The sequence below is a fragment of the Urtica dioica genome, chromosome 5 (genome assembly GCF_054948205.1).
Source record: "Urtica dioica subsp. dioica isolate 48M chromosome 5, U.dioica_male_clone48M_v1_H2, whole genome shotgun sequence".
Classification (NCBI taxonomy): domain Eukaryota; kingdom Viridiplantae; phylum Streptophyta; class Magnoliopsida; order Rosales; family Urticaceae; genus Urtica; species Urtica dioica.
Window position 1 is genome coordinate 42,110,947 of NC_142760.1, and position 23,695 is coordinate 42,134,641.

At 32.8% G+C, this 23,695-nt stretch overlaps 2 protein-coding genes across 2 annotated transcripts; one reads left to right on the top strand and one right to left on the bottom strand.

The window, feature by feature from the left end:
- The first annotated feature begins 2,623 nt into the window (after nt 1-2,623).
- On the top strand, nt 2,624-3,125 carry LOC149398664 (putative lipid-transfer protein DIR1). Its single transcript, XM_089614639.1, has 2 exons — nt 2,624-2,933; nt 3,118-3,125. The coding sequence occupies exons 1-2, from the start codon at nt 2,624-2,626 to the stop codon at nt 3,123-3,125; spliced, it is 318 nt and encodes a 105-aa protein (XP_089470765.1).
- A 156-nt stretch (nt 3,126-3,281) lies between these two features.
- NHX3 (Na+/H+ (sodium hydrogen) exchanger 3) lies at nt 3,282-8,122 on the bottom strand. Its single transcript, XM_089615750.1, has 14 exons — nt 7,891-8,122; nt 7,113-7,231; nt 6,932-7,029; nt 6,728-6,787; nt 6,587-6,633; nt 5,385-5,579; nt 5,245-5,291; nt 5,089-5,155; nt 4,744-4,844; nt 4,559-4,660; nt 4,317-4,455; nt 4,147-4,209; nt 3,975-4,058; nt 3,282-3,744 (listed from the first exon to the last, which is right to left on the bottom strand). The coding sequence occupies exons 1-14, from the start codon at nt 8,050-8,052 to the stop codon at nt 3,460-3,462; spliced, it is 1,569 nt and encodes a 522-aa protein (XP_089471876.1). The 5' UTR covers nt 8,053-8,122; the 3' UTR covers nt 3,282-3,459.
- Nucleotides 8,123-23,695: the final 15,573 nt, after the last annotated feature.

A 23,695-nucleotide genomic window follows, 5' to 3' on the forward strand; every position in this document is an offset into this window, starting at 1 on the left:
AATCTGACCATTCTCTGTTCATGAAATTTGCTGGAAACACTGTAGTCTTCATTCTTGTATATGTAGACGACATCCTGGTTACTGGAAATGATACTGCTCACATCAAACAACTCATCCACTCTCTCAATGCCTCGTTTGCCTTAAAAGACCTGGGTGAGATTCACTACTTCTTGGGCATTGAGGCTACCCACACCAAATCTGGTCTTCATCTCTCACAGACCAAGTACATCAATGACTTGCTACGCAAGTCAAAGATGTCAACAGCCAAGAGTATGCATACACCGATGACTAGTGGACAAAAACTGAGCAAGTATGGAAGCACAACCATTGATGATCCTCAAGCTTATCGCCAAATAGTTGGAGCTCTTCAATATGTCACAATCACGCGGCCTGAAATCTCATACTCTGTCAATAAGGTGTGTCAGTTCATGCAGTCCCCAACTGATGAACACTGGCGAGCTGTTAAAAGGATATTGAGGTACCTAAAAGGCACAACCACCCATGGTCTTCTTCTACGTCCAACTGAAGATCTCAGTCTTTCAGGATTCTGTGATGCAGACTGGGCGTCAGATCCTGATGACAAACGCTCTACAACTGGCTTATGTGTCTATCTTGGTACAAACCTCATAACCTGGCAATCCAAGAAGCAACAGACAGTGTCACGTTCAAGTACTGAAGCTGAGTATCGCAGTCTCGCAGCCATAGTTGCTGAAATCACCTGGTTGAAGTCACTACTATCTGAACTTCGTGCTTCGGTTCTGAAGCCACCAGTCATATGGTGTGACAACCAAAGCACAGTCTTGCTCGCTGCCAACCCAGTTCAACATCAACGCACGAAACACATCGAACTCGACCTGTACTTTGTACGGGAAAAAGTACAGGCCAAGGAAATCGATGTCAGACATGTTCCTCCGTCAGAGCAAATTGCAGACGTGCTAACCAAGGCAGTTCCGAGCAAACAGTTTTTGGAGTGGCGTGACAAGCTTCGTGTTACAAGCTCAAGTGCGCTGGGTTTGAGGGGAAGTGTTAGAGTATAAGCATGCGTGCTATACACGCGCTCTATTTATACTCATCTGATATCAGTTAGCCACGTCAGCCCAGGCAGTTAGAGTTGTTGTAGCTAACTGATCACCAGTCTTTGTATATATACACAATTGTATCATTGATTCACTAATGAGAAAATATCTTCACTCTCAATCATTTGTCTACAATCTTTTTCCCTAAATCTAACAGCCGTATTTTGTTTGCACAAGAAAGAATACTCAATTTAACAAGGTTATGAGAGCCAACAGGATAAATATTACGGAGACAAATAAAGATGCAAATTCGGTTAAATAAATTTTTTAATTTATCATTTTAACTTAAACTTTTAAAATTAATCGTTCAGTTAATTTTAATTGGTTAATTTTCGATTAACCTAAATTATAAGACTTATTGAATAAAAAATAATACAATATATTATTTTTCGAATTAAATTAATTTATTTAAATTTAATTATAACTAATAATATCTACTAACAAAATTTAATTTATTAACTTTAAATTTATTAAAATTTATTTACGAATTTAATAGTTTTAAAGATTAATTATATCAATTTACTAATTAATTTAATTATAATAAAATTAAAGATATTAATTTATTAAATAAATCACATATTAACTGAAATATTTTAAAATAATTCGGTTAATCTCTATTAATTTTAGTTAACCTAACTAAAAATTCGGTTAAATATTAACCTTTAACTTATTTTTTTGTTAAAAGTTAACCTAAGTTAATTAAATTTTCATCTCTAGGACAAAACACAAACTTGTAATTGTCTAACTCCGTCACAAAAATCCTAAATCTCATTAAAAATAAAACCAATAGGAATTGTCCGACAAAGGAGATATGCCGGAGGAGGTTCTTGATTAATATATGGCGGCATCAAGATTTTCTTTAAATCATTCCATCATAGGACTGATACAAAAATTTAATTGAATTTTATTGTCATTCAATTTTTTATCGTTATTTTAAAATAGAGAATTTCATATGAGCTCCCTAAACTTTTTTCTTCCCAAATTAGTTCCCCCTAAACACTCAACTAGCTCCGTCCCTCTCTAAAATGGTCCTTTTTTTTTTACTCTTATTCTCTTTTACGGTGACTAAGAATTTAAAATATTTTCAACAACAACCCTAAATTAATATGTTTTTTTATAGTAAAAACAAATTAGAAGCATTTTTCTGCATTATTTTCACTAAAGGAAAGACTCTTTCTTATTCAAATGGGGTTAGTTATCATTAAAAAAAAGTACATATGAAATCGGTATTTATATCATTTCACAAATCACATGGCATACGACAAAACAAATATAGGCTTCAATTTGCCTACCTCATCCACCAAAGTCAAAATTTAGACATATGCATATATCATTGCTATTTTATGAAACATGAACTTTGAACCTCACTTAAATTTCATTTCTCCGCATTTACTTGTAAACCACATGACAAACCTAAAAACCCAAAATCAACCAACAAAGAAAAGCCCCTGATCAACCAAATCCTTTAAATACCAACTCATCACACACACACAAAAAAAATGATCAATAAGCAAAGGCAAAGTCATCAAAGAAGGAAAAAGAAAATCATGGCTTATAGTGGAAATGGCAAACATGTAATTAAATGTGTAGTATTTGTAGCCATATGTTTGACGTGTTTAATTAGAAGAGGTGAGAGCTTATGCAACATCGACTCGAACGAGCTCGGAAACTGCCTCCCGGCGGTGAGCGCGGAGCCTCCGGTCCCACCGGACGACAAGTGTTGCTCTCTCATTCGCCGGGCCAACCTCCGATGTTTGTGTAATTACAAAATTGTGCTTTCGCTTTTGGGGATCGACCCGAAGCAAGCCATAGAGCTTCCTAGCAAGTGCGGGCTCGTCGTCCCGAGGGAATGCCATGGTAGGGTTTTCAATTTTGAGGAACAAAAGAAGATTGACCTAAAAAATTATACGCTCATCTTCTTTTATTTTCTCTCTTTATGCAATACTCCATTTGGTTTGTTTGATTTTTAGATTTAATCACATTTTATTGCCGTTCATTTATATTAACTTAATTATGTGCCTAACTTGTTTTTTCTTTGCAGTTCCTTGAAGTAAATGCAGATGATGAATTGGGTACAAGCTAGCTATTTAAAAATAGACATTAATGAAAATTTTCATAATTTTCATTTTCACAATACCTGGCAAATACTAATAAATTCTTGTTATATTTCACCAAACATATCATTGAATGCGCATTTGAAAGTACACACAGCATTTTCTGTACACCCTCAATAACTTCCATGAAAAAAGTACTACAAACAAAGCAAGAAGTTAAAGAAGACCATTAATTTTTCTCATAAGTTTACAAAAATTTTACACTAGTTAACTACTAAGTTGGCATGGTCAAAAATGTTAATTTTATACCCGAAATTGTTGCTAACACTTCAAATCGGAGAGTGGCGAGCGAGAGGGCCTCCGAAAACAGGTCTCATGTAAGCGTCGTCGAATTTCCTCCAATAGTAATGGATTGTGTACATAGGGCTCTCGATCAGCATCGAGAGACTGTCTTTTGCTCGGAGGATATTCGTCGACGCAGATTCATCGAACGACAACAAAGCCAATCTCGCGTCGTCTTTGAAGTCTTTCGGCGGCTCTCGAGAGAGAATTCCATCGATTGTAGGGTGGGGAAGCAAATGATTTACCAGTGGCTTCGTTAGATATCCGAATACCTGCGAAATATTTAAATGAGATTTTCGCCGGTGGTACTTTTTTTTTCTATACAATTTAGATCTAAATTTGGATGGGAAGTTACATGTGCACATCATATTATTTTATTTTATTTTTCATTTTAAATTGGTATTTTGACGATTTTCTTATTATTTGAGTAAAATAATAAAATACATTGTTTACTAATTATAGTTATCAATATATCTAATTTGATTTATTTTAAAATACTTACCACGGTGCTGAAGAGGACGACGACTATGGTGGTCGTTAGCATCGCAGCATTGATTGGATCCGACGTTACACCGTAAAATGTGTACTACACGAACCGAAAAAAAAAATTACAAAAACAATATAACTTTTGTAGTTTTAATTAAGAAAATATTAGGGCAAAGTTGTTCACGAACTTGTTCGAAAGCCAAAGCGATAGATACGGCTCCTCTCATTAATCCTGCCCACCATATAACCGTCTAAAGAAGAAAAGAAAAGAAAATGGCACATTCTTGATTAGCATATTTCTAACTCGAAAAACGACATGAAAACGATACATCGTTTAGGAAAAGCGTCTCACACTAACCATGTGACGGAATGATATGATGTTAGGATGGTGATTTTGGAAGTAATTGGAAAGAACCGATAACGGGAAAACAAAGGCAGCGCGAGCGAGCGCCGTTAGTGCGACCAATACACTACACACGGCGAGCGAAGTTCCCAAACTGAAAAGAAAAGAAAAAAAAAAAAACGATATCAAGAAGTTAAATTTTTCTTATAATAATTTCAAAAGAAAGAATAATAATAGATTAATTGATTTATTACTACCTTAATTTAGACATCTTCCACTTTTCGATATCTAGAGCGTCCATTCCGACGTAGAGAAATATGAAAGTTTCCGCGACAAAAGACATCATCGCGAACATGTGCCTAAATTACGTACATGAAAATTTAGGGTTTTATGCTTCGAGACATTAATTTGTATTTTTGTTGCCATAATTTATTTCGCGTGCCTTGTTGTGACTCTGGAATTTTCCGTCACGTTGTACCAAGCGTAGTGAGACATGAGGATTCCACAGAAGAAGACGGTGAGTATTCCGCTTAATTCGAATAACTCGCAAAAGAGGGAAAAATAATTAAATCAAAATGAATAAACTTGAGATCTCTGTGATTTGAAGGATAAATCGAATTCGCCCCTAATTTTATTCTCTCTTACATTTTAAGCTTTAGATTACATAATCTTTCGTTCACTTAATAATTTTTTCTTGCACATCTCCTAAAAATTTATGCCCCTCCCGACTGAAAATTCTGGCTACGCCACTGGTTTGTACTATGTAGATAAAAATATATGTTCTCACCTCGGCCAACATGTATGATAGATAAGCCATTAGGATCATCAAAGCAATTTCTCGAATGCTCGAGTGCCTAAAAAAATAAACATGTTATTAATAATTGTTTAATATAAATTCTTTCGAAACAATTCGGCGTTTAAATATTTTAAACTTATTACATACCTCCCGAAACATCGGACCTTGAGAACAAATGACGTGAGAAGACCGAACTGAAACATAACACAAAACATATATAAATTCAATTATACATCGAATATAAATTTTTTTTTTTTATTATTTTATTTTAAAATGTTGAAACTCACCACGACGCCGAGAAGAGTACTCGTAGAGAATAAGTATAGGAAGTTTCCAATGACGTGTAAAGAAATACGACTGCTTATCCGATTCACGTCGATTTTTTGGATTGCATTGAACAAAACGACAGATGTGGCGTCGTTCACGACTCCTTCACCAAACACAAGGCTGTAGAGCAATGGTGTTTCGTCTTGGTGAAGAACCTGAATTCATAAATCAGAAATTAAATAAAATGTGTATTTAGTTTAAATAGTCTTTAAAACATTGAATGGAGTTTTCATAGTAGCTAAAAGCCTAAAACTATTGATCTTGCAGCATTATAGTTATTTTAAAAATAAATAAATAAACGAATTTTTTTAATGAAATATACAGCGTAAGAAACTTAAATAAGTGGTTAACTTCATAAAAAGTTAATAAACTTATAATTCACCTCGACACTAAATAAAATTTGATTATTTTGGATCGTTGGGGTAAGATTATTATTCAAGTTTCTTTTCCACATTTTAAATAAAAATCAGTACGTTAATTCTTTATATTCAAAGAAAACACACATTTCTCAAAGAATTAGTGTATGGACTAAAACGACACTAGGCTAGGCTCGTCTCACAAATACCCAATTTGAAGATGGTGATTCTCTTAATACCTCGAATATTAAAACATTTCATAAATGCCTTGCTATTTTTTTCATACTATTTTGTCAATATTTTCTATGAAACTGTAAACTAACTAATAAAAAGTGACATGTTAAAAAAATGGGTTCACTCGGCATATAATCATATTTACAGTTTCATATTGTTATATAATCAACACCGTAAATCTTAGGAAAATAATCACGTCCATAGTTTCATATTGTTATATAATTTACACCGTAAATCTTAGGAAAATAATCGCGTCCATCCATGTATTTACACATCAATTGACGTAAATACTCCATCTTTTTATTTCAATTAAAGGGTAAATCAGAAATGTCAAGTCATCTTTATGACTACTTACCTAAGATTTACAAAACGTTGGCTATATAACACTCTCAAACATTTTAGTTGGCTAATTACCTAATTTAAAAAAAAAAACTAATAAAACTATAAACAAGAAGGAAAATAAATATAAAAATGAGGTATTTTAAAAATAAAACAAGAAATAAGAATCGAGGTATTCTCAAAAAAATGTTTTTAAAATAAGGCAGCTCGGGTTTATTCCTCAAGTAACTCACCTGCAAAGTGCAGACAGTATCCGTTGATGAGAATATCGTTCCTATAGCTGAAAAATGAAATAGTTATAATGATAGATTTCGAATTTTAACATAATTAATCAGCATAATCACAATAAATATGAAATTAAAACAAGAAAATACCCAGATAATCTCGCATATTTAAACCTTCGAAGCCCAGCTTTGGCAACAGCCACCAACTACCTGATCAAAACAGTTAACAACTTTTTAAGATGATTTTTTGTCAATTTTAAAAAAATGGAAATTAAAAAAAAATTGATTATTGTTTTCTAAAAAAAAAAAAACTGCAAAAAAAAATTGAATCAACTACAATATTGTGATAATTACCAGCTGTTATGATTGAGGACGAAATGAAAACGCCAACCACGCCGAAGAGCATGATTGCTATGAAGTTCTGAAAGAACTGCTTTTTCTTGACTTGAAACCTAAAAAGGTGACATATATTGTACATGATTGGTATTTAATAATTATAATGATAATATTAATTAGTGATGTTAAGTAGTTATACCCGGCATTGAAGATAATCGGAGGAAGAAGGTATATAAAGAAGAGCTGTTCGTCAAAGGTGAGTAAGTGAGAACTCTTTCCCTTGCTTATCACCAATATGATAATTCCTACTATACATCCCTGTTATTATTATAATTAATTAATTAATTAGCCATCAAATTAGTCGATAATCTAAAAAATAAAAATAAAAATAAAAAGTTCAAATACACTTATCAAAAAATTGACTTCTCTCACATTGATTGTTTGAATTCAAAGATTGAATTGATTGTATTAATCTATAACTATAAGTATAACACCTTCGTTTTCTATTTTTAATACTTCCATCAAAATACCGACGGGATTCAGAAAATAATTTAAAAATGCTGGTTTGAAAATTTTAACGGAATTTCTGAAAATCGCGGACGAAAATTTCGCTTAAAAACATAAATCTCTCTGCGACTTTTCTCTTAAATATTAGATTTTCAGATATCCAGAAATATACTTGAGTGATTCTAAAACATAAATACATAATTCGAATAACTAATAAACCAAAAATTCTCACGCAAATCTACATATCATACCCACACCAAAAAATAACTATAAAAAATAAGTAACTAACCAACCAAATCGTTTAAAATTCTATATAACAACATTTCGTAAATCTTAAATAAATACCTATATACCCTCAAAATAAATACCGAAATAAATAATATACAACTTGCTCACGAAATCTCCACACCAATAATCGTAATTTTAAGCTGAAATGGTAAGTTTTAAAATGAAATAAAATAATTACTTACAAAGAAAATGGCAGTGATTGACTCATTAACCCAACGATTCTCTTCAAGCAAGTGACCGATGATTAAGCAGATACACAAAACCGCGACGAAGAGTGATATGTGAACCACTTGATTATGGTCTGTCGCCAAGTTTCGAGCATAGAACTCTATTCCTTTTTCCATTATTATTATTATTTGTATTTTTTAACATAAGATTAAATAAACGAGCACTTGATGATCTCTCTGTCTGTGTTTTATTTTCAGTTTATAAAACGTTTATTTTATGAGGTTCTGGGTTTTGTTGTTCGCTTTTTGCATGAGTATATATTGAAACTTGGAAAGGAAACGGTACGGACTGACACGTGTCGATAGAAAGGTGTACACGTGTGTGATAGTGACGTCACCTTCGGGATTGGGAATATCTATGATGAGTTGGTTTATAAATAAAGTACACTCAGTCATAGGGACAAAGATTTAGATCATTTCACTGTTCCTTATGATCATATCCATTTCAGTTTTCCCAACATTTTTTTTTTTAACAGGAAATGTTTCAAGTCCACCGCCAGAAGATTAAAAATATTTAAAAGTATGATCTACAGGTGTAAGTTTGAAACAACAAAAAATTATCTAAAAAGAAGAAGAAAAAAGATGGAACAATCGCGTAGTGATTTCAAAGATAAATAATTATAAAAATTATTTATTGTATAGGACACTCGTAGTTTTGAAAGAAAAAAAGTAATAAAAAATTCGGTTTAAAATAACGTGTAGTTTATTTTAACTAAGAAGACTAGCTATGGGTTATTTATTACTAACCCTTAGAGAGTGATACGTAAACAAACAATTATATGACTAGAAGATTGCTTGTACTTTATTTTATAGGCAAGTGAAAATATCATAGTTGATCACGTGATCACTTCTCAAGTGAATCAATCAAATAAATAGCTATATATATATATATATATATATATATATATATATATATATATATATATATTGTGATTGGATTTGGAAGCGGTAATAGTGGATAAGATTGAGGATTTGAGGTGCAAAAATAGTAATAAGAGACTAAAAATAAGTCGGTGATTGATGATAAACCGTCATATATATTGATGTAAATAGTTTCTCATGTAAGAATATAGTATAGTGACAAATTTCAGCTCAAAATTTGATTGGAAGCTTAGCTCTATTTTGATTAGAGATATTTTATGTGGATAAATAATTAAATTGGATGTCAAAATCTCATCTTTTAAAACTTTTTTAGGTATTCATTGATTGGTGCATGTAGATTTTTTTTTTCCTTCAATCAAATGACAATATGTGCCGATTATTAAAAATTTGAGAAAAAAAAAATTTATTTATAACAAACGCTAATGTATTTTTTTAGAAATTCTCCCCCTGACATCTGCGCCTCTGGGAAAAAAAATCTTAATTTTTTTCTCTAAAATTTTTGTTGTTGAACCGAAAATTCGCTTTAGAACGATCTTGACAATTTGTGATGAAAAATAGGCCTCACATTTTCGTTACGAGATCGATTTTCCTTGATAATATTATTGAAATAAATAAAAGTTGATTATAATAAAAGAATGGCTCGAGGCCTTTTTATTAAATATTAAATAACGACTTTTAAAAAAAAGAATTATGAAGAACATATGAGAAAATTAGAGGGCTTAAATAAAAGGGTTATTAAGTTATATAGCCACACGGTTATAGTGAATTGAGATATAACCCACATTTGGTTAATTTCTAGTAAATAGCCAAGTTAACTTATTAACAGATTAATAAAAGACTTATTTAACTCAGCCAAACATGTAAAAAAAGGTAGTTAATAGGTTGTCACGTATGCAAGTTGGCTATTTACAAAGTATTTACCAAAGGTTGGCTAATTTACAATTCCTATAGTTTAGGTGGTTTACGTAACCAATTTTTTGTAAATAAAATGGCAGGTGGAATTCTCTCATCTTCCTCCAAATCTTCAAATGGAGGTCTCTATTTATAGATCTCATGAAAAGTTTGAAAGTTACACTGATTTTGGGGGCACGTCATTGTTGAATAGGTCCTCTCCTATCAGCTCGTGACACGTACGTGGCATGATCCAAAATTGACGAAGCGGTTGAGAGTAGTGATTGATTGGTCCTCGATCTCCAAGATTCTAGGAGCTATTTGAAACAGTCTGCTGACGAGCTGAGACGGAGAGCTAAGCTGGCGAGCTGAGCCAAAGAATTAAGTTGAAAATGGCGTAGCCCACTATGCGTCATGGGTTGGGACTCAATATCAGTCTATAGGCTTGGAGTAAACTGATTAATTTAGGCCCAAACAAATTCGTATTAATGGAGGACGAAGTCCAACATCTGCCGTATGTCATCTATCCATTCCCTGGAGATGAACGTCGATGTTGGTCGGCTCTAAATTGGGAGGGAGACAATTTTGTTGAAGCCCTATTTTCTCTTTCCAGATTTCATGGGTTTCCATCAATAGTTCACCATAATCTCATCGGTTCTTCACGATCTCGTCAGACGTTTAGCAATGGAGATGCTGAAGTTATTCCATCGTTGGTGGCGAGGAATCTTGACACCGTTAGACCTTGCGAGACTGGTCATTTGAAGTTCATATCTAAAGATTCTGGCTCGGTTTTGGCTTCTCCTTCATTCCATTCTTCGTTGGACTCTAGTCACGGATACGATGCTGCCATCCATCTCACAATTCCTGGTCCTCATGGTCCAATTTTGCAGGTATGTGGAAGAGGTATCCAGTGTAGGCCTTGTTGGGTGGGTTGGAATTGGTTGTTTCCGATTTGGGTACGAGGGTGATTCAATTAGTTTAATTTATTATATGTTTTTTTTATTGTCATGATATTTTTTTATTTAATTTTATGATTTGGCTGTTGGATCTAGGATTTTATTATCATGGTGTTTTTGTTTTGTATTGGATTAGAGATTGATAAGCCGTATCCACTATCATGATTTGGGTTTTCTCAGTTAGACTTTTGTTTATGTAGGCTGAAGAGTCATATTCTTCATGGTCATCGAACCGCAGTTATTTGGATCTCTCTATCAACTATTTTGTGTTTATAGAAGAGTCAAATGAGTGCTCGAAATATAATGTGCTTCATATTTCCTTGTTGGAAATATGCACGAAATGATCGAACACATATACTGTAAGATTAATTTCAGCTTGAGTTCGTGTTATGTCTAATATGTTATTCACTTGTATCCGTGGATGTTTTGCACGCATTTTGATGGAAAATTTCGTGCAATTCTAAAAAATATGTTACAATTATATATTTATGTCTAAACCAAAAAAAAATAATGATACAATCATAAAATTGTGATAGAAATCATATTAAAAATGTTTACAGAACACACCCAGTTAGTCCCGAAGATTTTGGTTCAAAACCTTTTTATGAAAGCATGTCTATATAAAGAGGATCACTGCTACCCAATAAAATAATTTAGGGTAATTAATAATTACATATATGATATTTGTGGGATTGTCCCTTTGCTCTTATTCTTTTTAATTTCTCACACGACATTTGGGCCTAAGCACTGCCTATTCACTTTATATTGGGCCTGGGTTGTTGCCAACTTCAGCAAAAGGAGAGTGAGATTTTCAAATTAAACTCCAATTCACGTAAATTATCAGCTCTAGCATGGCAATGAAGTGTGAAAATGATTTTTTTGCACGACATAAAATTGCTTCTAGCGGTAAAACGAGCAAATTTTTGCGTGGTAGAACGCATATAGCGTAATGTAAAATTATAGTGCTTGGAGAATAGTTTGCGTGACAAATATTCTGTCGCGAAATAACTTTTGTCCTTCGGATTTCGCATTAATCGACTTCCAACATAATATTTTTGTCACACATATAGTTTAATTTTCCAATTGTCTTGGTATGGATAGGGTAGATTGTGATTAATTGAATGTAACAATGTTTAGTTCCGAGTCATTCATTATATATTTCAGATTCGGGTGCCCTTAAACATATGATCATATTGAAATTACGGGTGCCTCAAAGGTTGAAAATGGAGCGCAAAATTCATACTTTAGAGTTTAGATTATCTAGTCGGTTTAGGCATAGACTTCATTTTTCAATTGCTAAATATTATCCATTAGTATTTTTATGATAGTGGCTATGTTTGGTTCAGCTTATTAAGCTTGATTTTAGTTTTTTCTAAAAGTTAAATCATATTTAAGTGTTTGGTAAAATTGCTTTTTCTAAAAGCTAAAAAGTGTTTTTGAATATTTTAACTAAAAAACCAAAAGCTACAATTTGTAGCTTTTATACGTAGATTTAGTTTTTGGATTGTAATTTCTCTCTCTTAACTTTTTTTTTTTCTCTTACACTAACTTTTAATTCTAATTATCTTTATATGCTTTTATCAAATAATTTTTTTGACGTCACCAAAATTTATAATTTATTTTTTACATTCTATAGACACCCACTTTGATATATTTTTTATATATTTTTTATATAACAAAATATATCTTATTATTATTATTAATTACATTTTATATAAATAATTATCACTTATAAATATTAATATATATTTTACCAAACACTAAATCAGCTTTTGTTAACAGCTACAGCTATTTTACAATAGTTTACCAAACACTCATCTGTTTTTTAAAACAACAGTTTTTTAGTACAGTTATTTTAAAATCACTTTTTTAAAAAGCAAACTATACCAAACACAGCCACTATCTCTCTATCTCTACGAAGAAGAAAGAAACAATGTTTTCTTTACATTGCTAGCAAGTTTTTACCGATGGTTATGTCTCGTCTTTTGATTTACCAAAAAAAAAAAAAATCACCATCAGACATACCAAAGAGTGAACATGAAAAAAATGACGTAAATGTTATTGTAAATAAGTTGTTTATCAATGGGTTAGCCGCTTATTCATGAGTATGTGACGAAACATATATAAGTACAATAGAAAAGAGATTTCATAAAATATATATGCTAAATATATACATCAAAATCAAAAATTAGTTATGTCAATACTCTATAATATAAACTTGAAATTGGTGTGACCATACAAATAGTTGTGGTTGTTTCGTTTGGAGTTGGTCCGTAACACTCAATATAAACAATATAAATAATGATAAACAAAACGAGCAAATATATTTTTGATTGATATGTCGAATATCGACGGATGAATAGCCGATAAATTACATGGATAATTATACAAAAAATTAAAAAAATAATCAATTTAAACGTTTGATATTGCGAAATAGCCAAAGTTTGATAAATATTAAGTAAATAACCGCTTAATATGACAGTGACTATTTACTTAATATTTACGTTTGTAAATATATAAAATTAGCTATTTACTTAATATTTACCAAACCTTGCTATTTAGCAATTTCCAACGTTTAAATTGGCTATTTTGCTAAATTACTCATAATTATATCCCTTATTTATAATATATATATATATAACATGTACAAGGTTTATTAATCAGTAACTGTCGATTACCGTGGGCAACTCAAACTTTGCTTCTTACAAATAATAATACTAATAATAATACTAATAATACGCATCATCATCCTTGATAATAGCAAAGATACAACGTGAGAGGCACTCCATGTAGCTAACGTAAGATGTTCTATCATATATAGGAGAGGGAAAAACATTATTTATATAAATCAAGATACAAGACTCAATATATTATAGGCACATTCACACATAGGTTTTTTATGCTTTAAAAACAAAAAAAATTCAGAAAGCAATAAAACATATAATACAACCTATAAACTTGTGTGTTTCTCTTATGGTGGGTACCTATAATATTTCTCATAAGAAAAATATTTTGCACATATATGAAACCAACTACAACTTTTTTTTTCTTTCGGTTAATAATCAGAAGAAAAAACTTTTTTATACTTAGTAAAACTCCAGATAGCTGGACAAAGAAAAGTTACATCAATAAGTCATGTATATGGGATTATTATTCATGATTACACAATAGTGCTTGATACACTGAACCCCAAAAAAGAGTATTTGAATTCAGAGCTCCATGATTAAATACATCTCACGACATGTTCACTACTAATTTGAAATCGATCAAATTCAAGGCAAAAAGTTGTTTTTGTTTGTTTTAATATTCTAAAATTATTTTTAAATGTGTTGCAATCGTTAATACTTAATACCATTGTCGCTATCTCAATATATATATGAATAATATAAAGAAAAATGGGTCAAGTGATTATAGTAAAAAAAACTCGCCATACTTTTAACATAGTTACCTGAATTATATTTACTGCCATAATTAGTATAATGAGCTTTGCACTGAAAAAAAAAAAAAAAAAAAAAAAACTCATGGAGCTATTATTAACTCCAACATGTTCAGAAAGGCATAAATTTTAGGGTCACATATATTGTTTTCCCATGTGCATGTGATCCGCTCCAACTATAGAAGACAAATTCTTTAGACTTTGGGTCCACTAAAATGAATATACACAAAAAGTGCCAATATCTCAACGTTCCTTAAAAAAAGAAAAAAAAAATATAATCTTAAATTAAAATAAAACTAGTGCATTAAAAATCTTAATAGAAAAATTCATATGTAAGAAAAAATTAAGATGGATAAATTAAGAAAAGACCTCTGGAAAAATCAAACCTTATATGTAAGAAACAAATTCTCATTTGATTTTATTTTTTTCTAAGGAGTTTCAATACGAGTAAAACGATTCAACATATATTTATTGATCTATTTCTCTACCTGTTTAAGTTAATTTTTGCGAATAAATTATAAAATTTGTTGATGCTTGTTCTGCAATTGAACTCGCGTGCATGATCGTAATGAATTTCAACGATTATGAACGGAAAGTCAAAATTATTATTAACAAAATATATAAACAATTGGTCAACAATTATGGAATCATAGACAAATTAAATGAATCTGAGGAATATTGGAGATAGATGATCGAATGGACGTAGATGATCGAGGACAAATGAATGGACATAGATGATCGAATGAAAAGCTCAAGAATTGTTGACTATCAGTTTTATCGAGAGTGATCGTGTGAGAATCCATATTGGTCCCCGTGAATCTTCATCCTTAGATAATGAGATAATGAGTGCCGTAGCATTCTAGCAATTTTGTCAATTTCAAACTTGATTTTTGTAATGTATAAACTTTTGTAACGCTCGATTTGTGAATTTGAATAAAATTGACGAGTTTTATTTTAAATCAAATTCTTGTTACATGAGACGTTCTTAAATTTTAAATATCTTGAAAAAATATAATATTTAAGGTCGACGAAATTTCGGAATAAGAATACTCGAGTAAACTCGATAATATTCTTATTTTTCCCGGATAAAATTATTCGGAACATACTCGGAGATTTAAAAATCTCGAGAGTAAAAATAAATTCCGAAATCTCTTAGATATATTCAAGGTAACGGGAATTAATGATGATTTTTTTGGTTATTTTTCAAGAATATTTTTAATTAATTAAGGACGAAGTTGTGAAGTTTTATTTTGAAAGGACTAATGTGCAACAAAGCGAGGGATGGGATTGAAAGAAAAAGTTGAAAGGGGCTGTTTGGAGAGTGACGTGTCCATTTGTGGAGCAGCCACTTGTCTCCTATGTGGCTCAATTTCGGCCACACACCCTCTCCCCCTTCTCTCTCTTCTTCATTTCTTCTTCCTTTTCTTTTCTTCTCCTTCTCCTCTTCCCGTGCGCACACACCTGCAACAAACAAGAAAAAAAATTGTCAGCTCAAATCATCATCCTTGTCGAGCCTCACCATCATCACCATAACCACCTCTCTCTCCTTTCCTTTCTTCTCTTCGCGCGCCATCATCCGTGACCCATGTTGGAATAGATCTAGGGTTAAGAAAAGATTTATCGCTTCTAGCAAGCGGCGGAATATAAAAAATTTATTTAAAACACGTAAAACGTTTTTACAACCTAGACAAAGCACATGAACATATAATTTAAAAAATTTTAAAACTACATTTAGTTTTTACTCGGTACCAACCTCGAATGGAGCTTGAACGTTGAAAAGCCTTAGAAAAGTTGAAACGTTCGTCTTCCCACGCAGCACGCCTCTCCCACTACTAGTCTTCTTGAACCTGTTGAGCAACCACAAAAGTTTCTACCACTAGAGTCTTTGAGTGTGGTTAGGATTTAGTGTGTGGGCACTTTTAAACACGATGACTCAAGAACAAGTCTTTGAGCCAAAGAGCTAAAACAAATGCTAGGTTTAATAAGGACCTATGTGCCAAAACAAAGAACAAGAAGAGATTCTAGAGAGAAAGAGAGAGGGGCGGCTACAATGCTAGAGAGAGAGAGGCTCTCAATCTCTAAAATTGTGTGTTGTGAGTTGTGAATAAGGTGGGGTATTTATAGGAGGATGATTACCTTCAAAAGGTGGTTTCTTCTTTTCTATTGAATATCACATATTCATTAGCAAATATTTGCTTCCCTTTCTTCCATATGGACGTGCAAGCCTTACCATTCAAGTCCTTGGATTTGTTTCCTCATTTGTTCTCTCCCTTGGTTGCCGCCCAACATGTTTTCTTCTAGAGAAAATTTGTTTCCTCTTTTTCTTTTGGCAAGTATCTTCATACATCAATACACAAAATAATTCCTCTTTCTCTCTTGGTATGGACGGTTTCTATGGCTTCTAGAAGGAGCTTCTAGATGTTTCTTTATTTGTTCATGACAACATAAGAAAAGCTCATTAAGAATTTTCAAATAAAATTCCATGAAATGAAATTAATCCTCAAGGCCCAATCACATTGAAATGGCCGTGTGGTTTAAATTCCTTGTCATCATATGACAATGTCAAAAAACTTATTTATTGACATTCATACCATCCCATATCCAAAAGGACAAAATTACCCTTTAGACAATTTTCGTAAAACTTGTCTAGTTCTTGTTTTGACTTAGCTTCTAGTTTAACTAATCCTACTCAAATGACTCGTGGTAGTAACCTCACGGATCCAAATAAACAAAGCTTGAGCTAGTATACTTGGACTCAAAAGTTCACAAACTTTTTCCAAGTTCTAGCTTAATGTCAACTGACTCCACTAAAGAGTTGACAATGAATCTCTCAGTTCAAATGAATATATTTTCTACTCAAGAATTCTACTTAATTGTAATGAGTGGATCCATTGAATATTATCTTTGTTTACCCTTCATGAATATCATCAACTAGATGGGATTTACAAAATTACCATTTTATCCTTCTAGTTTTCCTTAACTCATTTGTCGCTTGTGAATAAGTTAGAAATAATGTATTGACGAGGAGCTAACAAGTCACATTGTTTCATCCAAAAGAGTCATGAATCAATTTGGACACTGGCCAGTTCATTTATTCACATTCTAAGGAACAAAGCATGAGGTGATATACATGACATTTCAGCAATCTTGTACATGAATTCCGTATCTATGAGATCTTCACAAAGTTGCTCATGACATCTTCATAATTTAGTACTTCACCAATAGGTCTTGTCTATATCACATAGTTAATCTAGAACTCTGATTTTCTCAAGTGAGAATACGTAAGCTATGAAATGACATGTCTCATTTCAGGATTGAGGTAAGCACGATGCAATTCATACGTAGTGACTTCGAGACATAAGTGGTGAAATAGTTTGTTCTTATTCTGTCTCTAGAAGTGCACTGGTCAATTCAATACCTTCAGAAGGTACCTAGGAAGAACTATAGATTCTCCAACTCTCAATGTCCCATAACCAGACATCATAAATTCTCCTAACAATCATACTGAGATCAATAGCCCTTTGATCCTCATATTGTGAATATACTGTTTTAAACAAACCATGAAGAGTTTGTTCATGCAAATCTATATTTGGCTCTTCATTTGTTGTTAGGTTTGTTTAAGGACTAAAGACTATAGTTTATCATAAAGCTTCAAACAGACAAAGAAGGATGAATGAACGTTTCAACTTATATTAATAATTCAAAAGTTACAAGCAAGAGTCTTCGTAAGACTTTATTACATCAAATGTACATAAATAAAGACTACTACTCTTCTTGTAGGCACTGTTGACAACAACCCACCCTCCACCGCGCGCTCCAGCCGAGGAAGAAGAGACGTCGTCGTGAGCCACCGAGATGCCGGACCAGGAAAGAACGCCAGGAAAGGCGTGAAAGCTCACCAAGGAAGGTTAATTTTGTGATTTTAAGTGAGAATCTCTCTTCCTGGATTGGATTTCGATTTCTAGGGTTCATAGATCCAAAAATTGGGGGGTTTTTGGATTTCGTGAGAATTTTGAGAAATTGTTTGGTTTGGTTTGGTTATTGAGCTCAATTGATGATGATTATGACTTGTATTTGAGGATTGATTTCGGATTTCCTTGTTTTGGTATGAAATTTGGCCGAATTTTGATGAACTAGGGTTTGAAGATGTGATTTTTAGGGGTTTTGATTTCTGTGGATTGATTATTGTTTCTGAGGCGTTGTTGAGCTTAATTGGTGTTCAGATGTTGTTGAGAATTGTTGTGGGAATTGTAGTTATTGTTTTGGACGAATTTTGGTGTTAAACTTGTCTCGGCCGTGTGAAGCTTTTGTGATTCGATTAGGAATTTTGGTTGTGCTGATTGTTAGTTGTGGTTGTTGATCTGGATTGGTAATTGCTGGGTGATGAGTTAAATCGAGTATGTATCCGTGCTCGTTGAGTTTTGTTAAGAATCCCGGTTTGTTGATATTAGTCGTGGTTAGTATGGATCCGATTTGGATTGGGTTCGGGTTTTTGGTCGAGATGTCGGGATTTGAATTTCAGAAATTTAAATGAGTTTGGAATTATGAAATGGACTCATTATCAGATTCCGCGACTTGATTACAGATTTAGACGGACGAGCGGGAACCGGTAGAGTCGAAGGCAACGAAGCTGAAATTTGAAGTTTTCGAGAAAAGAGTTATCGAACTTAAAGCTCGATTAACTCGTGAGTGTATTAATCGCTTGTAGCATTTAAATACTCTTGAAATTAAATCGTGAATTTCATTATGTAGTTTATTATTTTATTTAAATAAATAATTTATTATTATTTATTTAAAAACGTTTAAGAATTTCATTTAATTATTCGCTTTGGAGTTCTCGGTTATTTTGATTCGGTTTAACTAATTTATTTAAGACTCATAATTATATTGTTGGATTCTATTTCGTATCATTTTCGATACGAAAGTACGCGAGTCTTAAATAAGTTTGACATCCGAAAAACCGGAGAATAATGAATTAAATTATCGAATTCCGAACCGACTCGAATCTAATCCCGACAACGAACCATATCTTCTTCAAGTATTCTCGAATCCAATAACTAACGGACTTCCAACTTCGGATGCTAGTTCTTTCGACATTTCGACAAGTGTCAAGTATCTCGAAGAACGTGAAAAGCAAGACATCGCAGGAAGTCGTCGAGCTTTCTGTTGAACTATTCCGGGTAAGTGAGGATACATAAGTCAACTACTTATCAAGGGAATAACCCAGTTTGTTTATGCATTTATTTGGTTGTAAACGAGAGTGGGTGAAAGCTCTAAAATGAATAAACCTGAAAGTTAAGGCTTCGGCCACTCATGCTTGACATTTTAGTTCGGGTACGCCCGTTAGGTTCAAACGCTAACTTGAACCAGCCACGTTTACAATGTATATAGTTAGACTTCTCTTCTAACTGTAAGAAGTAGGTTAGAATCGAGATGACGAAAGAGCAATAGACTCTCGAATTCAATCGAGAGTAGAAGGTTTGAAAGTCACATTTCGAGCTTTCAGCTTAAAACATTTAATGAGCATCAAAGGGAAACAATAGAGAAACAATAAGTTCTTTCGGGGTTTATCCCGTTACGCTCTTCCGTATATGAGTTTAACGTGTATGCTGCTAGCTGCAGAGTACCCAAAATTTAATTAAGCTTGTGTCGGTGGCATCCACAAGTCAACGACTTGTGCTTAGCGGGCCATGTCGGTCCGTGCGCTGAGTACTCAAAGCAATGGGTGAAGGTCGCGCATCGCGAGCTCATTGCTAGCTGGAAAACTCGACGAGAGCTGCATTGAGCGCCCCAGGGCGCAGTGGGTGAAGGTTGCGATTCGCAAGCTCACTATGCCAAAGACAAGCGGCGCTGACGTCATGACGAAGAATGTACCACTAGCGGATCTCAGACAAGTATTAAAACTTAGATCAGCTGATGACTGCTGCTCGAAGTCTGAAGCTGGTCTCCGGTCGGGCTGGGGGTTATAGCAGTGATAGTGTATAACCTTACAGAATGACAAGTGTTTTTAGGATGCACACTCATTAGTCACTGTTAGGTGATAGCTGCATCCTGCATTCTTGTACGCTTGTTCGCACGTCATATGCTCTGCATTAGACTGTTTTTCTTTTCTATGTTAGACTCTCGCTTACTGAGTCACTCGACTCATAGTTCTATGTCCCTTGGTAATGTAGATAAAGGCAAAGCGGCAATGTAAGCCGAAGAGAGGCAGAACTGGGATTGATCGAGTATCCCTTGACCGGGCTATGGGTTTTGACTCGGGAAGTAATCTACTATATAATATTTTGTATAATATCGACCTTACCTAGAATAATATCCCGTGTATATGAGTAAAGTCGGGAGCTTCTATGTACACACACACACATACATATATATATATATATATATATATATATATATATATATAAGGGTCGATATACGACTTCTAAGTTCTAAACGGAAAACGAAAAATTTCCCAAGATTTTTTATAACCACTTTTGTATTAAACGTTTTCACACTTTAAATAATGTTGTATTTCGTTTATTATACGTTTAATAAATTATATATTCGCCTTGAGTATTTTATTTAAATATTATTGCTTATATGATGACATGCTCGGGATACGTGATGTTGGTTCTGACGAGTCGCGGCTTGCGGACGAGGTGACGACGCTCGTGGGTCGTGACAATTTTAAAGAACTAACCAACGTTTTCGTTTATTTTGTAAATTAGCCATTTACCAAAATTAATGTATGAAAATATTAAGGACAATTATGTAAAATGCTACATGATTAATTAGGTCATGTCACTAAATGTGGCTACATTTTAAACATGCTTAAAACGTTAGTTAGATTATAAATTTGATATTTCAAATGATCTAATCTGTGAGATAATTTTTTTTTTTTTTAAATATTGTGAAGAAAATATTGCAAAAACTTAATAAGCGGACAAGTTATTCACTTTATGTGGTCTAAGGTCTAAGGTCTAAGGTCTATTGCCTCATCAATAGACAACGAATGAGAAACAATTTACTGTGGGCCACATATTACTTGCAATTAAGGGAAAGAAAATCAATTATATGGAGCAGAGAGCATTTATATCTCACTTCACTTTGCTACTATCCAATATGCATTCATTTTTACTTTGAAATTGAGGAAAAAACCCTTTTGTGAGCAAAATGATCTCTTCATTGGTTTCAAACTTAAAAAAGGGATAAAAAAAAAACAGTGTTAGGAAAATGGGTTTCATCATATTGAACATGGGACTTCAAGTGCAAGTAAAAGTCCCACGTGAAATGATAACTATAATTAATTATGGTGATTTTTTTTTTTACCAGAAAGGTCAATGAATAACCCAAGGGGTTCTGATTCTTCTGAACTAGGTAGAATAAGATAATTAAATAAAATCCTCACTATTTTCATGCACGCCCAATAAAAAACTACAATACACATACAGAAGAAATTTACTGTCCTAAAAGTTGAAACAAATATAGAATATCAACCTACCAAATTTCTGATTTTGTGCATGGATTGGACTTTGGACACAGTCAAATTACCTCAAAATAATCTTTTAAACCAAAACTAAAAAGCCAGAAGTAATGACCTATTGGAGTTGGACAATGACTTCAACGTATATGTGAATAATATAAGAACTCGACTTAAAAGAAAACACTAGTAAGAAGACCAAGACCTTTGAAATCTTAAGTCAACATAAGTCAAGCACAAAATTGTAATATATCGATAGCACTATCACATACAAGATCAAAGAAGTTTCCGCTCAGAACACATACATCTCTTTGGCCCTCTCGTATATCTATATACTAGTTTCAACAACGCGCGTTACGCGAATCAGCAAAATTATTATTATTTTTAAACAAAAAGTAAAAATAAAAATAAGTAAAATAGAGTAAGTTGAAGACTTTTAATTGTATTGAATTAAATTTAGTAAAATCTTTGTCAATGATTTTTAAAAAATAACAAAAAGTAGGAAAAAAAACTCTTTTATGATTCAAAGTTTTTCAAAATACTGCATGTTTTCCTATTTGTCATGGACAAAAAAAAAATTAGGTAAATAAAAGTTGAACTTAAATTTTGATAAAAGAAATTAAAAAAAAAAAGATATAGAGAAATAGAAAGGAAAAAAAGTTTTTTATATTTATATTAATAAATATATATTGTTATGTTAAATTGCAAAAGTGTATTATATATCAAATAATAACATATAAAATATACGTGTAATATTAATACCACATAATTTTTCCAAGAATATGTATATATATAATAACATATACTCAAAATAATGTATGTTATTGATATAGTATTAGTAATTATGATTATAATATATATGAAAAAATTATACAAAATATATTGATAAGAGAGGGAGAAAAAATATTATACAAAATATATTGATGAGAGAGGGAAAAAAATATTGAAGACTGAAAAAAAAAATTGAATGCCGAAGGAAAAAAAAAATTGAATGCCGAAGGAAAAAAAAAATTGAAGGCCGAAGGAACAGAAAAAAAAACCGTCACGTGTCGCCGCCTAGCAACGTGACGGCTTCAGGATGAAAGTTGAGGAAAAGTTGCTCCTTATTAACTATGTTATAGATTTATGTATCTTTTCTCTACATCTCTATCAAGTTTATGATTAAAAAAAAACCATAAAATAATAAGTAAATTATTTTACTAGAAATTGTCAAGTAATTTAACATGAGAACCCCTCAAGTCTTAAGTGGTCCAGCAATATCACTTATAAGCAGAATACTTCAACTTTATCAGCAATATATTTTATGACCTTTATACCCTTGACAATAAAAATCTGTTTATTTCTATGCACACACTATACTACACACCCAAAAGTTGAAACAAATATAGAATATCAACCTACCAAATTATTTCTGATTTTGGACCTCGGACACAATCAGTTACCTCAAATAATCTTGTAAACCAAAACTAAAAAGCTAAGTACTGACCTAGACCAACTCCTGTACGCTTCATTAAACCAATTTTCCAAGTGTTATACGCCCATATTGACAATTTTTTTTATTATATATAAATGACTCCTCAAATTGATATATTGAATCATAGCCAATGACTTAAATCACAAGAAAATAAAAATGGGTAATTAAGCTAAGTAGCCTCCTGAAAATAACCAATTTATTTTTAGCCAACGTTCTGTAAATAAGTGGTAAATAGCCCAGATGATTTATTAACAGCCAAAATTTGACTAGACTACCCTTTTCATTTTCCCGCCCAGATTCGTTATTAATCAGCACAAAATTTCGTTATTAATGCTGGCGAAAATCTAGGAAGCATTTAAAACCGTGTATATGCGTTCACACACAACCGCCCACATTAATTTCCATAAAAAAAAAGAAGAAAAAGGAGGCCAAACGATAATATCCTCTCACGCATTTGTTGCAGCGATTTCTGCAGAACTCGTCGTGCTCGAGCCGCGCCTGAGAAGGAGATCCTCAACCGGGTCAAGCTGCAGTGGCTGGCGACGCACGCGAGGGAAGCCGCGACCGACGACGGCGGAGATCGAGTCGCGTCGGACCGTCGGAGAGCGCGCGCGAAGGAGATCGCGACCGGCGATGGCTGGGAAGCGCAGATCCGAGCG

Excerpts from the sequence above, each read along its gene's own strand:
- NHX3 (XM_089615750.1), bottom strand. The coding sequence starts at position 8,052 with ATGGAAAAAGGAATAGAGTTCTATGCTCGAAACTTGGCGACAGACCAT. Across the intron at positions 5,580-6,586 it reads ATACTGTCTGCACTTTGCAG|GTTCTTCACCAAGACGAAAC; the intron begins GTGAGTTACTTG and ends TTATGAATTCAG. Across the intron at positions 4,661-4,743 it reads AATTCCAGAGTCACAACAAG|GCACATGTTCGCGATGATGT; the intron begins GCACGCGAAATA and ends TACGTAATTTAG.
- LOC149398664 (XM_089614639.1), top strand. The coding sequence starts at position 2,624 with ATGGCTTATAGTGGAAATGGCAAACATGTAATTAAATGTGTAGTATTT.